Source organism: Triticum aestivum, chromosome 7B, assembly GCF_018294505.1.
Source record: "Triticum aestivum cultivar Chinese Spring chromosome 7B, IWGSC CS RefSeq v2.1, whole genome shotgun sequence".
Lineage (NCBI taxonomy): Eukaryota > Viridiplantae > Streptophyta > Magnoliopsida > Poales > Poaceae > Triticum > Triticum aestivum.
Window position 1 is genome coordinate 542,083,457 of NC_057813.1, and position 14,678 is coordinate 542,098,134.

General features: G+C 41.0%; 1 protein-coding gene across 1 annotated transcript; it reads left to right on the plus strand.

Moving 5' to 3' along the window:
* The first annotated feature begins 4,582 nt into the window (after positions 1-4,582).
* Positions 4,583-9,415, plus strand: LOC123161269 (uncharacterized). The gene is made up of 4 exons (XM_044579122.1): positions 4,583-5,754; positions 5,990-6,347; positions 6,474-6,720; positions 8,909-9,415. The coding sequence occupies exons 1-4, from the start codon at positions 4,697-4,699 to the stop codon at positions 9,187-9,189; spliced, it is 1,944 nt and encodes a 647-aa protein (XP_044435057.1). The 5' UTR covers positions 4,583-4,696; the 3' UTR covers positions 9,190-9,415.
* The last annotated feature ends 5,263 nt before the right edge of the window (positions 9,416-14,678 follow it).

The following is a 14,678-nucleotide window of genomic DNA, read 5'->3' on the forward strand; positions in this document are numbered from 1 at the left end:
TAAAAAATGTTTGCAATTTAAAAATTTGTTCAAAAAATATTCCCATTTTAGGAATGTATTGAAAAATTCAAAAATGCTTGGGAATTAATAAAATTCATGTTTTTGAATTTTTTTCAGAATTTCAATTTTTTAGAAAATTCACAAATTCAACAAATATTTGCATTTTTATAAAATGTTCAAGAATTTCAAAAAATGTTCAGAACTTCAAAAAATGTTTCGCCTTTTACAAATTTATCAAAAAAAGAAAAACAAATCATCTTCTCAAAAAATATTCATGATTTTTTAAAACAAATGTTCTCTAAAGTGCGAAAGTTTGCCGCTGCTAGTTTTTAAAATGATTTTACAAATTTATTAAAAAAGAAAAACAAATCATCTTCTCAAATTTTTTTTAGGATTTTTCAAAACAAATGTTCTCTAAAGTGCCAAAGCCTGCCGCTACTGGTTTTTAAAATGGCTAGAACAATGCCCATGCGTTGCAATGGATATAAATATTCTAATATGTTAGCTTGTGATTTACCTGTCAATAATAATGTGATTGTGTAAATAAATGTTCATCAAATTCTGATCGTGAATTACCTTACACTACTAGGGAAAACCCTAGCAGTAGCGCGGGTTTAATGACTATCAATAGCGCGGGGAACCGCGCTACTAGTAAGGCGCTGCAGCTAAAGGCTAGTAGTAGCGTGGGCTAGACCGCGCTACTGCTATGTCGACTTAGTAGCAGCGCTTTCTATGATCAGCGCTACTGGTAATTAGTAGTAGCGCTTCTCCGAGCACGCGCTACTACTATTATTCCGCATTTTACTTCTTGTTTATTTCATGATGTATTCATACACCTTTATACAAGTTTTCATCGCAACAATTTAGAGATTGTTTTTACATCATAATGAGTTACTGCATCACTGAGAGAAAGAACTGTGGACTAGTTTCAAGTGGATGGACATCCACTTGAAACTAATCCGCGGTTCTTTCATCCAATGATATAATAAATATCATCATCATCATATCATTAACAACTTATCATCATAATACATCATTGTCATATAACACCTCCTCATGCATGATCATCGTTTTCATCAATGAGACTTCACATACAAGTTGGTCACTAGTCATAATCACAACTACTCTTGATCATCAACTCTCATAAACATATTATACCTCATAGGACCTACTACATTCTCTTAGGACCTACTATATTTTCTTAGGTAAAATAGCATAAAACAAGATAGCCCCTAACTCTCCATTATGGAGAATGGAGATTATCTTGTTTCCAATTCTTGCGTTTCGCATAATGTTGCTTCCAAGAACCTCCTTAGGATTGTCCATATATTTTTTCCATTATTTGATTATCATGTGTTCACCGGTTTTAGAAATCCGGTATGGACCGGTGAGATTCGTAGGACGACCTGGCTGTATGTTCAAAATATCAAGGCGACCATTCTGATACATCAAATGAGGCAGACAATCCATCGGGATTTTCAGTTGAAAAACATAGTAATAACTTTGTAGTTAGCAATGTAGTTCAGTTTTAGAAGTATGCAAAAGATGCACGGATGTCGTAGTAGTAAAAAAATCTTACCAGGGCATCTCCATGGAAGTTATCGTGGTTCAACACATGCACTAGTGGCATGTATTGACCATAATGTGGAGGAGTTCGATAATAGGCATTGTAATTCTTAATTTCAGTACAATATGCGACCAGATGATTTTTCTCCTTATAAGTTAACTCAGAGCCATCAGTGTAGTAGGTTCTGTCTACCATATTCTGCACATTCTTTGAAGAATGAAAATAAGTATCAATGGAAATAAGCTGTCAACTATTTTGAAATAAACAATATAAATTACTTAATAACTATGTTTCAGAAAACTCACATAACGGTATAATTGGAAGCATATCAACAAGGACCCAAATGTCCAAATTGTCTTGGTTGATGTCAAGATCACCAAGATCCATGGTGACAAACATACCTCTTGAAAATCATACATCTTGCAAAGAGCTTCCCAACCCGGGCAACCAAAATGGGATACGCTCTCAGAGTTGTATAGATTTACCTCAAAATTCATACCATGATGGGTCCTTAGATTAATTTTCTTTGTTTCATTCCTCTCATGATCTTCAAAACCCATCCTCTCCCAGACATAGCGTCTTGCATGGCATGGGATAAGCTAGTCGAATTGTAAAAGACGAAAATTACACGTCGAAGTAGTAGAAGTCGAGCTTAATTACGAAAAAAACACTTTGCGCCGTAGCTTACCGTATCACAATTGAAGGCCTCCTCGAGCTTAATGTTGAAGCGCCGACCTTCGTCCAGGTGAGGCATGTCGCAGAAACCCCGGTTGTCGCCGCACCAGGAGCACTCCCCGGGACCTTCTTCGTCCGACGACATTTCCTATGTTCATAATTCAAAGATTAAACTTGTACAATTAAATATATGTACTACAAAAACTAAATTAGATCATTAGTATTCAACACGGGTTGACTATCGGTCCATCGAGCTTTTTTTAAACTCTCAGCTCACGTGGTGTATATATTCGACGTTGGTGATGGTCGCTCCTCCCTTCGTCCCAGAGTGCATTAAACCAAAATGTCTAGCACACGGGAACGAAGGAGAAGCGACCCCCACGACAACAGTCGACATTCTTCTTTGTTCTCTCATATATGATGGACACACTCCCTCACTGATTTTTTGACCGTCGGTGATGGTCGTTACTCCTCCTCCCCCCAGTGCATAACAAAGGTCTAGCACAAGGAGAAAAAGGAGAAACGACACCCACGACAACAGTCAGGATTCTTCGGCCTCGACAGACTTAAAGTCAACCCAAAATATCGTTTAATTATCTTTCTAGAAAATCCAGGCCACTCGATATTTCCTACATATTCTAGCACAAGTCATGCCAAAATTCACGGAAAATTCCGACATGACCTTTGCTAAAAAAGGACATATTGACCGCTTGAAATTTGTCGGAACGGAAATTAATCAACACTCCGGCAAAACATAGGCCACTCGGAGGCGTAACCTGCAAATATTACCGGCCACTTGGGCAACCACATATCCTATTTGAGCAACACAAGATATACATGTTTTTATCTACATCATATCTTATAGGACTCATATTGACATGGAGATTTGGCTGGTCTCACCTCGAGGTCAGAGGGGGTCGCTGACGGGGACGACGACGAGGATGATGGAGGGGCTCCTAGATTTCTGCAAAAACAGATACCCTATTAGTTATCACTAGTATCATACATATAACATCGATCACTAATACAACTAAAACGAATGACGGGTATCGACGACGAGGATGCGGGATAAGCATTGTCGACGTTGATGCGGGAATAATTGCTTAAACTAAAAAAATTAACAACAAATGTGACATGTTCAACTAGTTCTATTAATTCAACTAGTTCTTACTAAAAATAAACTTACTATAAATAAAAATAAACTAGTCCCTTCTAAAAATAAACTAGTTTAACTAGTTATATTAATTTTCTTACTAAAAATACATTAGTTCTATTAATTCAACTAGTTTTTACTAAAAATAAACTAGTTCAACTAATTTTATTAATTTACTTATTAATTATTTTAAACACTTACTAAAAACAATAAAAAAACTAAATTATACAATAGTAAAAAACCACAGTAAAAAACAGAAGAAAAAAAGAGATGGAGGGAGGAGGGGAAGGGAGGAGGAAGGAGAGAGGAGGAGGGGGAGGAGGCCGGTGGGATTGGAGGAGGGAGGGGACGGGGGGAGGAGGGGGGCGGATCGAAGGAGGAGGAGGAGGGTGGGGCGGGGGGAGGAGGGGGAGGGGGCGGCCGAAGGAGGAGGAGGAAGGGGCGATGGGAGCAGGGCGGCCGGAGAAGGAAGGGGGAGGAGGGAGAAGGAAGGAGGAAGGAAGAAGGGAGTACCTCGATGGAGGAGCAGCGCGGCGGCGACGGGCGACGGAACCGGCACGGGGCGAGAGTGAGTGAGAGGGAGTGAGAGGGTTGGGCGCTTGTAGGATAAGGTAAGTAAGTAGTAGCGCATTTCCTAGATACGCGCTGCTTCTATGGGACGTAGCAGTAGCGCTGATTACAGATAAGCGCTACTGCTAAGTGGGGCTAGCCATCTGCGTCCAGTACAAACATAGCAGCAACACGTTTTCTTAGCACGCGCTACTGCTAAAGTAGTAGCAGTAGCGCGATTTATTTAAACACGCTACTGCTAAGTAGCAGTAGGCCCATTTTTATCCAGCGCTACTGCTAAGATGCTGTGTACAAGGTTTTTTCTAGTAGTGTTATATTTTGATTAGAAGTTTGGTAAGTAAATTAGAGTGAAATTGATTCAGAAGATAAGTAAATTAAGGTGATTGATTATCATATACATGAAAGGTTGGACGAAGAGATGGTGGGAAGAAAGGTGAAATGAAACCTTACATTCTTTTTAAGTTTTTTTTAGAGATAGAGAAAACCAGTCAGGTGAGCGCTGTACAAGTGGGCCGGCCCATGTAAGAGCGCTGTGTACAGGCGGGTCGCAGAATTGAGGCCTGCATAATCGGCCCAGCCCAATCAACCGGAGGCGGACGTTTTTGGTCTGCGACTGCCGACTGCGATGCGTGGATGCCCTAGGTCTTCTCCTTCCGTCCTCCCCAACATTACCGGCCGCCGCCGCCCTTCCCCATCCTCTTCCGCCGGCGAGGAAAGCAACTCGCCTGACAATGCACGGGAAGCGTGACCCCCTCATCGGCGATCGTTGTCTTTCCGTCCTCACAGATGAGAAGCAGGATATATGCGATCTGCTCGGTTACATCCATGATTTCTACAGGGAGGCGCTCGATCGGCTTCCGTTGGGGGCGATTCCCTCGCTGGCCCCGCGCCTCCTCAAGGCCGGCATGCCCATCGGCTTCCTCGACCCAGTCTCCAACATCATCGCCAACACCATCGCCTACACCCCTTCACCGACGCCTGGATCCGACAAGGAGGAAGAGGAGGATGAGGCGCCGTCGTCGGAGTGGATCCTCTCCAAGATCATCACCGACACTAACGACATATTCGTCTTCGAACTACCGCTTTCCCGGCACAAGTCTATGACCCTCGCGCGGCTGTCGCTGGACGGTCTTGTCAGCTTCCTCACCTCCCACTACCGCTACCTCGTCAGCAGGGAAGCCATGAGCTACTTGCTCCTGGCCAGGGCCGATCTTCTCACCGCTGTGCGCCTCATCGAGCGTGATCGTAACAAGTGGTGCAACTCCTTCAGTATTACCTCCCCTACAGCCAAGGTCGCCCTGGAATGTGCCGCTGTGTCTGCCAGGCATCCTGAACCAGACGTCCTGGTGAAAGCGTCGCTGACTATGGCCTCTCGCCTGGCCGATGTCACCGCCGTTCTTGCTGGACAAGGCCCTCTCTCGCCTGCAACTATCAGGAGCATTGCCAAGCTGCTCAGGAGAGGGCCTCCGATTATGGATGATCTCACCAACCTATCACTGGATCATCTTTGTGGTAAGAAGAAGAGTAAGAAGAGAAAGAGAAGCGAGCAGACAGCAGAAACCATAGAGGGGAGCAGGGCACAGAAAAAGCTTGGTCCTCAGTTGACATTCAGATTCACACTGGCTCTGAAGCTTTTGCTCCTCGGCAAGATCCATGGGCACTACTTGCAGGCACTTGCCAAGCTGCCTCGGGATGGCTTGCGCAAGCTTCACCACTGCAGCCTCCTCAGGGGTGGATATTGCTATGGCCCCAAGGATCCTGTCTCCAAGATTATCCTCAACACCATCTGGTATGGCTCCATGTTTCCCACGCCCCAAAAGTTTCAGCTACAGTTTAAGGTGGATATGATATGCACAGACATGCTTGCACGCATTGAGTGCTGTTCTCTTTACGGTTACCTTCCTTCGCACCCGTCTCCCCTCTATCTCGGAGCACGATGCAATCTGGTATCTGTTCAGGAGCGATGCTGATGTCCACAAGGCCATCCGTGAGGCAATGAAGCATGATCATTCTGTGTCTGGCAGTTACCAGGACGCCTATAGGCAAGCAGCCGTTGTTTCATGGCATGATGACCCTGATGCGCTGGTGAAATTTGCCACGTCTTCCTTGAACATGGAGTCCGCCCAGTTGTTAACTATATTGCAGGGCACACTCACCAACGGCAGAGTTGAATGCCTCACCATGGCTCTGCCACATCAATATCCACCTACCAAGTCCGAGGAGCAGGCTCAGCAAGTGACCCAGGCGACCTCAAACTCACATGTCTTGAGCAAAAACCAGAAAAGGTTCATTTCAGAGTTGCAGAAAAAATTCAGGCGCGACCAAAACTTCTTTGTCAGAAAGGTCAAGGCGGCATTGAGGCACTACTCCCAGCAAAAAGGGGTTGGTACATTTGCTTCTGTTTTTTTGTTTTCTTCCTTCTGAATTATAATGTGCACCAATTACTTTCATTTTCTTCAAAACCTTTTTTCACATATTGGCTGCCCTCTTCTGCATTATTACTTATAGGTGCACTATAAACTTCATATCATCTGCGGTGTGAATCCTAGTGTACCGGGCGGATCAAGTGCTGCTCTTTTCAAGAAGAGGTTCCGATTTGAGTACTTCCATATCAACTTCTTGGCAACAGCTAAGGGACCAAATTCTGCTGTTGCAGCTCCAGAATTGTTCTTCGCTCAATGTAGCAATAGTGTCGAAGAGAGGCGGAAGAGACCATCCTGGTGCTCCCCTGTATTAGATTCTCGCATAGATAATGGTATGCTCTCAGCTCTCTCTGTTCATGCACACACTGCTATTTGGTGGCAATTTGAATGTGTCATTCACTCATTCTTGCCTGTATATTTAACAATTGTAAGACATAAGTTGGTCGAATCAGTTAGTATGTTTGCACTACTAGCTGTATATCATTACTGCCATACAAATTGGACGGTAGTTTTTTTTTTCTCCTATCAGAAAGCTTGATTAGGAGGCGCAATCAAGCCCCTTGTATAAATGAATTAAATGTTGTTTTCTAAAAACTGGAAGGAAAAATTTATCACAGCCGAATAGCCAAAATGCGTCGGCGAAATTTCTTAACATTTCTGTTAATGCATTTATATGAAGCCGCACTATGAGAAAAAACAGTACACTTCGCTGGCAAATTGGCAATGCAACCATGTCGTCGTTGTACTCTCATTTGCAGCCATGGACGGGTGCGGCCATGATTAATTATGCGCCAGCGCTGGCCCCTTGCGCATGATGATGGTGGAGAACTAAGCTATAGTAGACGGACATACTCGCCATGCACGTGCACTAGCGTCAGCACTGACCATCTCGTGGTTTAGACCTCGAACAATAATATGTTCTCTAGTTCTCCTTATTAGTTCCCAGGGAAAGAAATCAGTGTTCGAGAGAGCACTACTGACGGTTTGAAGAAAACACAGTTGCCTATGTATCAGCAGTGTTTTTGTATGGCTCCTTTAACTTCCATATTATTACACAGGAAATGGCTCTTGGTTTGAACTCCCCTTGGCAATTTATGATCCAAGGCCTTAGATTGATGACCAACTCAATCTGATGGCTGTTATTTTAAAGATGACGTGGTAAATATGGATGCTGCATTAGAATAATATAAAGAGAGATAGGGCTTAGAAGACCTGGCCAAATAGAATTGCAATTCCTTGTTTCTTTTCCTCAACACATAGGAATTGTCATTGTTTATCTGCACATTATTTGAGATGTAATTACTTTGTTTAAGTACTCCCTCCGTTTCTTTTTACTCTGCGTATAAAATTTGTTTGAAGTCAAACTACACAAAGTTTGACCAAATTTATATAAAAAATATGAATATCTACAATACTAAAACTATATAGTATGAAAATACATTTCATGGTGCATATGATAATATTGATTTCTTAGTGTGAATGTTGATATTTTTTAATATAAAGTTAGTCAAACTTTACAAAGCTTGACTTTGACCAAATTCTATATGCAGACAAAGAACCGGAGGAGTATATGATGAGTATTTTTCTTAAGATGCATAATGATATGAAGTAACTTCCAGATAATTAGAACATTGATAATTTAAAGTAATGTTCTAATATGATTGTAAGAGATACCATCGAAGTATTCAAACTCTTGTTGAGTTGTTTGTTTGTTAGTTTGTCACTTTGCCTTTGTTTATTCATATACAACTAGAAAATTAGGCATGTTTTCCTCATGTCACTAGAAGTATGAGCAAATGTATGAGTTTACAAGTTGGTAATGAGAGTGATAGCAAATACTCCCTCCGTCCGGAAATACTTGTCATCAAGATGAATAAAATGGGATGTATCTAGATGTATTTTAGTTCTAGATACACCCCTTTTTATCCATTTTGATGACAAGTATTTCCGGACGGAGGGAGTATATGTTATGACGTGACAGTGTGGCATTCAGTTTTCGTATACAACTACATATCATAAAATTTGTATTATAAATGATGAAAAATGCAAGTCAGGACATACGGTAGTATCTGGATGTGTGCTCTGTTATATGTTTTCTTAATAATCTACTCCATCCGTTCCCAAATACTCCCTCCGTCCGGAAATACTTGTCGGAGAAATGCATAAATATGAATGTATCTACAAATAAAATACATCTAGATACATCCATTCCCCGATGAGTATTTCCGGACGGAGGGAGTATTTGTCTTTCTAGACATTTCAAATGGATTATAACATACGGATGTATGTAGACATATTTTAGTGTAGATTCACTCATTTTGCTTTGTATGTAGTCACTTGTTGAAATCTCTAGAAAGACAAATATTCCCTCCGTCCGGAAATACTTGTCGGAGAAATGGATGTATCTAAAACTAAAATACGTCTAGATACATCTATTTCTCCGACAAGTATTTCCAGACGGAGGGAGTATTTGGGAACGGAGGGAGTAAAATCTGATTCCTTCATTTATTTTGATGCAAGTTCGATGCTTCTCTTGTGAGTTTAATGGGGCAAAGATTGTGCATCCATATGATGAATTATATTGGGGGCGCTACAAAGATTTCAATATCATAGCTCAGGGAAAACATGGCACTCCGAATGATCTTCTCATCAGCTCCTCCCATTATCATTCTGACATGATGGCCACAATGACAGAAGATTTTATCTATTTTGATCCCAACACGGACTCGGAGTTTGCAAAGATGAATCCTATTTCTAATGTGGCTAGGGAGTTGAAAGGATTCAAGGGTAGAATCTTCTGATATTATCTGGCTTGTATGATTGAACATACTCCCTCCGTTCGGTATTACTTGTTGTGAAAATGGATGTATCTAGACGTATTTTAGTTCTAGATACGTCCATTTCTGAGACAAGTAATTCCGGAGGGAGTAACATATTAGCTGTTATAGATGTGGATTGGAACGTGGAAACATATACTCCTTCCGTTCCTAAATATAAGTCGTTTTAAACATTTCAAATGGACTACAACATACGGATGTATGTAGACATATTTTAAAGTGTAGATTCACTCATTTTACTTGGTATGTAGTCATTTGTTGAAATCTCTAAAAAGACTTATTTAAAAATGGAGGGAATAGTTATGTGGTTCTCAATTGTCCTGATTTCCTTGTACCGCCTCTTGCGTGGTTTTTAAATGAGACGAAGTAGTACTTACACATGAGCATCATCAAAGTTTCCTGGCATCAAGGCGATCTGCGAGACATATTTGGACAGGTTAGTGACGTTACAAACCACCAAAAAGCCTAATGGGTTATTTCTGTGCCTATCAAGTGGTCCCGCACAACGAAGGTGATGAGTGTAATTACAAGTATATATTTTGTGATTTGGTCCCATGCAGATAATTTTAATATAAGCAAATGAGATCTAAAAAAAATCTGAAGTTCTCAGATTATTTTGTGTGACTACAAATCTTCAGAATATCCACATGCATAATGATGGCACATCACTAAAGTTGCCGAGGGCGCTGCCCCACCGTCACGGAAATTATTTTAGGTGATTTTTGTCCATTTTTTTGTGAATACATGAGGGCATTTGTCACGGAATAGAGCAATTGTTTTAGTACACGGAGTAGCGTTTGGCAACCTGAAAGTAACCATCCCGTATCTGGGTCTACAATATTCTCATTGGCTAAAGGTGAAAGTAAACATTAACACTATATGAAATATCGACAAATATATTAAGAACGTGATCTAGCAGTATTTCATAAGTTGGGTCTATCCAACGCCATTATAACTCTAACTAAGTGATTTCGTTATTGTCGGAATGCTTGTTATATTAACAATGTCCATGGTTAGAAAAACATAACCATCAACATATATGAGGTAGTACAAAGTCCTGACTAGGGATCTGTTTGACGCTTATCTTTCTACACATACATTAGGTTTTCCTCTAGATCTCATATTGAAGAAACATTGCAAATTTAGCATAGAAATATGAACTAAACTACGAACATGGAAATAGAATAGTAACATTTATATTATTGTCCCTAGGGCATATTTCTAACATCATACATGTCATGATTGCCATAAACCTTACGTCCTTAAACGAAAGGGAGACAAAGTCCTAACTAAATCAACACACAATAACCTTATATCCGTAGACCATTATCCAACAATATCTATTGGTAATGCTCCTCCCGAAACTGCTATCTAGCACGCATTTCTAAGTGTAAAGTAAATAATAAGCATTGCATTAAGCAAAGTGCCATAATGTAGATAGTATATTCTTTTTACCTTTAATTCGTCGTCGATACAAGTCAATTACCTTTTTATCCTTATTAGTGGCAATAACATAATACAAACATTTTTCCATTTCTAACACCGGGACAAATTACTTGCAAGATTAAACACAATTAACATGCACAACCCCCCTCATAATTTGGTAGTTGTATTATTTTTCATAGGACTATACACTGATACATCTTCAACGTATGTATAATTTATGAAGTATTCATGTCACGTTTAAAATAATTTTATATAGTTTGGGTGTAATTTTATATAATTTAAATAAAACTAACCTCGACTGTCGTTGTTTTTAGCAAAACTACCGTTGTGTTGTTTATTGTGCAGAAATCAAAATTCTCCAAATGCAGCGAAACTTTTTGATGTTTTTTTGAAACAAAAGAGGCACTAGAAGCTTCGTGGGAGGACCAGAAGAGCCACGAGGGCCCCATTACCCACTTGGGCGCGCCAGGAGGGCTGGCTCGCCCTGGTGGGTAGTGGGCCCATCGAAGCCCATCTCAGCGTGAGATCGACGCCAAAAAATCCTATAAATACAGAAACCCCTAGAAATAACCTTACATGAAATTACCGCCGCCACAAGCCTCTGTATCCATGAAAACTCAACCGGGACCCATTCCGTCACCCTGCCGGAGAGAAAATCATCACCGGAGGCCCTCTTCATCATCCCGACGACCACCATGATGAGGAGGGGATAGTCCACCCTCGGGGCTGAGGGTTTGCATCAGTAGCCATGTGTTTGATCTCTCTCTCTCTCTCTCTCTCTCTCTCTCTCTCGTGTTCTTGATTTGGCACGATCTTGATGTACTGCGAGCTTTGTTAATATAGTTGGATCATGTAAATGTTGATGATATCTCCCCGGCAACGGCGCCAGAAATTCTTCCTGCTACTTGTGATCTGCGTTTGTATTTTTCCGAAGAGGAGGGGATGATGCAGCACAACAAAGGTAAATATTTCACTCAGTTATGAAACCAAGGTTATCAATTCAGTAGGAGAATCAAGCAGCACTATGTAAACAACACCTGCACACAAACAACAAATACTTGCAATCCAATGTGTAAAGGGGTTGTCAATACCTCAACGGTATTGAGATTTGATAAATAGATAGGTTGATAGATGCAAATAAAATAAAAGTAAATAAAGTGCATCAAAGTATTTTTTGTGTTTTTGGTTGAATAGATCTGAAAATTATATGATAGGAAATAGATCCGGGGGCCGTAGATTTCGGTGGAGGCTTCTCTCAAGAAAATAGCACACGGTGGGTAAACAAATTATTGTTGGAAAATTGATTAAAAAGCAAATAATTACGATGATATCCAAGGCAATGATCATTTATATATAGGCATCACGCTTAAGATTAGTAAACCGAAGCGATTCTGCATGTACTACCATTACTTCACACATCGACCGCTATTCAGCATGCATCTAGTGTATTAAATTCATGGAAAAACAGAGTAATGCAATAAGAATGATGACATGATGTAGACAAGGCAAACTCATGTATGAACAAACCCCATCTCGTTACCCTTAATAGCAACAATATATGCGTGTCACGTCTCCTTCTATCACTGAGATTGAGCACCGCAAGATCGAACCCATCACAAAGCACCTCTTCCCATGGCAAGATAAATTAATCTAGTTGGCCAAATCAAACCAATAAATCAGAGAAGAAATACGAGGCTATAACAATCATGCATAAAAGAGTTTAGAGAAAACTCAAATAATATTCATGGATAGATCTGATCATAAACTCACAATTCATCGGATCCCAACAAACACATCGCAAAAGAAGATTGCATCGAATAGATCTCCAAGAACATCAAGGGTAACATTGTATTGAAGATCAAAAAGAGAGAAAAACTCATCTAACTACTAACTATGGACCCGTAGATCTGCGGTAAACTACTCATGCATCATCGGAGATGCAACAAGGATGATGAAGAACCCCTTCGTGATTGTTGCCCCCTCTGATGGAGTGTTGCAAAAGGCCTCTAGATTGGATCTCGTGGTTCTGGAACTTGCGGCGGCGAAAAAAGTATTTCGTCGACTCCCCTAGGGTTTTTGGGATTTTAGAGTATTTATAAAGGCAGAGGTAGGTCAAGGGGGTGCCTGTGGGCCCCACTACCCACCAGGGCGCGCGTGGGGCCTCTGACACGCTCGGGTGCCTAGTGGGCCCCATGGGCTCCCCTCGTGTGCTCCTTTGGCTCCCTAGGTTTCTTATGGGCAGAAAAAATCTCCAAAAAGTTCCGTGGCATTTGGACTTCGTTTGGTATTGATATTCTTCAAAGTAAAAAACAAGCAAAAAAAAACAATTGGCACTGGGCATTATGTCAATAGGTTAGTCCCCAAAAATGATATAAAATTGCTAGTAAATGTATATAAAACATCCAAGATTGATAATATAGCAACATGAACAATAAAAAGATATAGATATGTTGGTAGGGGTGGGCACTTTTGAACCGAAAACCGAAAAACGAACCGAACCGAACCATATTAACCGATTTATCTATTAGTTCGGTGATTCGATTTTTCTTTCGGTGGGAAATTTTAAGGTTGTTCGGTGTTTGGTTTTTGTTCGGTTGCCAGTGTCCAAAAACCGAATACACTGAAAAAACCGATATGTACGATACCCCATGCAATACCTTGTTTTCGAAAGTGCAGCAGGGGCGCGTCCTCTGGCAAATACTTGTTGGTTGTGGCAGACGTCAGGCCAGCCGCTAGATGAGTTTCTAATCTCACAATCTAACTAGTACTCGTAGGAGTATGTATGCATGCCCGGCGCTTGGTTATGGAAGTGACTAGCAATTAGTGTATCAATTAGTGCATGAGTTGCTTAGTTTACACGTATCACACATATTCTTTCATACATAATACATGTAACGTCCCATGTGATTTTACACTTAGTTATGTTCACTAGTTTTCTTGACCGAATAAAACACGGACTGATGTTAAGGTTGCTAGCTCTTGTGATATATACTGATGAGTGCATCTATTTTGGTTTTTCGGTTAACCGAATAAACCGTATTATGGTTAATATGGTCGGTTTCTAAATATTGTGTGATTAATTCGGTTTCCATTTCTTCAAAACCGAAATTATAAAACACCGAATAAATCGAATCGTATTAACCATATAAACCAAATGCCCAACCCTATATGTTGGAGACGTATCAAGCGTCCACATGAAAAAAAATTGGAAGATGCGCGAGCCTCTCAAGGAGCATGCTTGGATCTGCAAAATCAAATTCACCACCAATTTCTCATGGGCACATATTCACAAATTCATTGACCTGGGACCTTCCACATAATTCCACCTTGACGACCTCGCAGAGTTTGGCATTGTTCGGGAGCATACTAATAGTGGCCACTACTCAGCGGCTTTCGCCTACAAGGTGTAATTCTTGGGAACCATCCTATCCCCTATGGAGCATACGGTTTGGAAGGCTTGCGATCCTCCCAAGGTCAAGTTTTCCGCATGGTTGGCTATTTCAGATAGGGTGTGGACCGTCAATTGTTTGGCTAAACGTTGATCGCCAAATTGCATTATTTTCTCACTTTGCAAAAGGGAGCATGAATCTGGGGCATATCTCATCTACAAATGCGGCTTCACGCTTCGGCTTTGTAACTTAGTCACGGAGTGGATTCATCTTGGGACCATTGATACCTCCTTGTGGCACTTGGAGCGCTGCACCATGGAATGGTGGATCAACCTCTCTGACATGAACATCCAAGTAGGAAGGCTATGGCGTCTCTCACAGTCCTTGTCTGAGGGATAATTTGAAACGAAGTGAACACATGTGTCTGTCATAAGAGCGCCCCTCCACCTATTTTTCTTGGCATAACCGAAAATTAGGCCAGACTTTAGGTCACCGCGGGTGTCAGAAAGTTAAGGACGATAATACCAGGAGAGTAATCTTTCTTATGTAAAGGTATCACTTGTAATACAAACTCTATGTGTTTCTTAATTAATCAATAGGGCAAAACTTCCCTTATGC

What these genes read in the sequence shown, in the direction of transcription:
- LOC123161269 (XM_044579122.1), top strand. Translation starts at nt 4,697, where the DNA reads ATGCACGGGAAGCGTGACCCCCTCATCGGCGATCGTTGTCTTTCCGTC. An exon ending in ATTATCCTCAACACCATCTG is followed by an intron (nt 5,755 to 5,989) that starts GTATGGCTCCAT and finishes TGTGTCTGGCAG; the next exon opens with TTACCAGGACGCCTATAGGC. An exon ending in ACTACTCCCAGCAAAAAGGG is followed by an intron (nt 6,348 to 6,473) that starts GTTGGTACATTT and finishes TATTACTTATAG; the next exon opens with GTGCACTATAAACTTCATAT.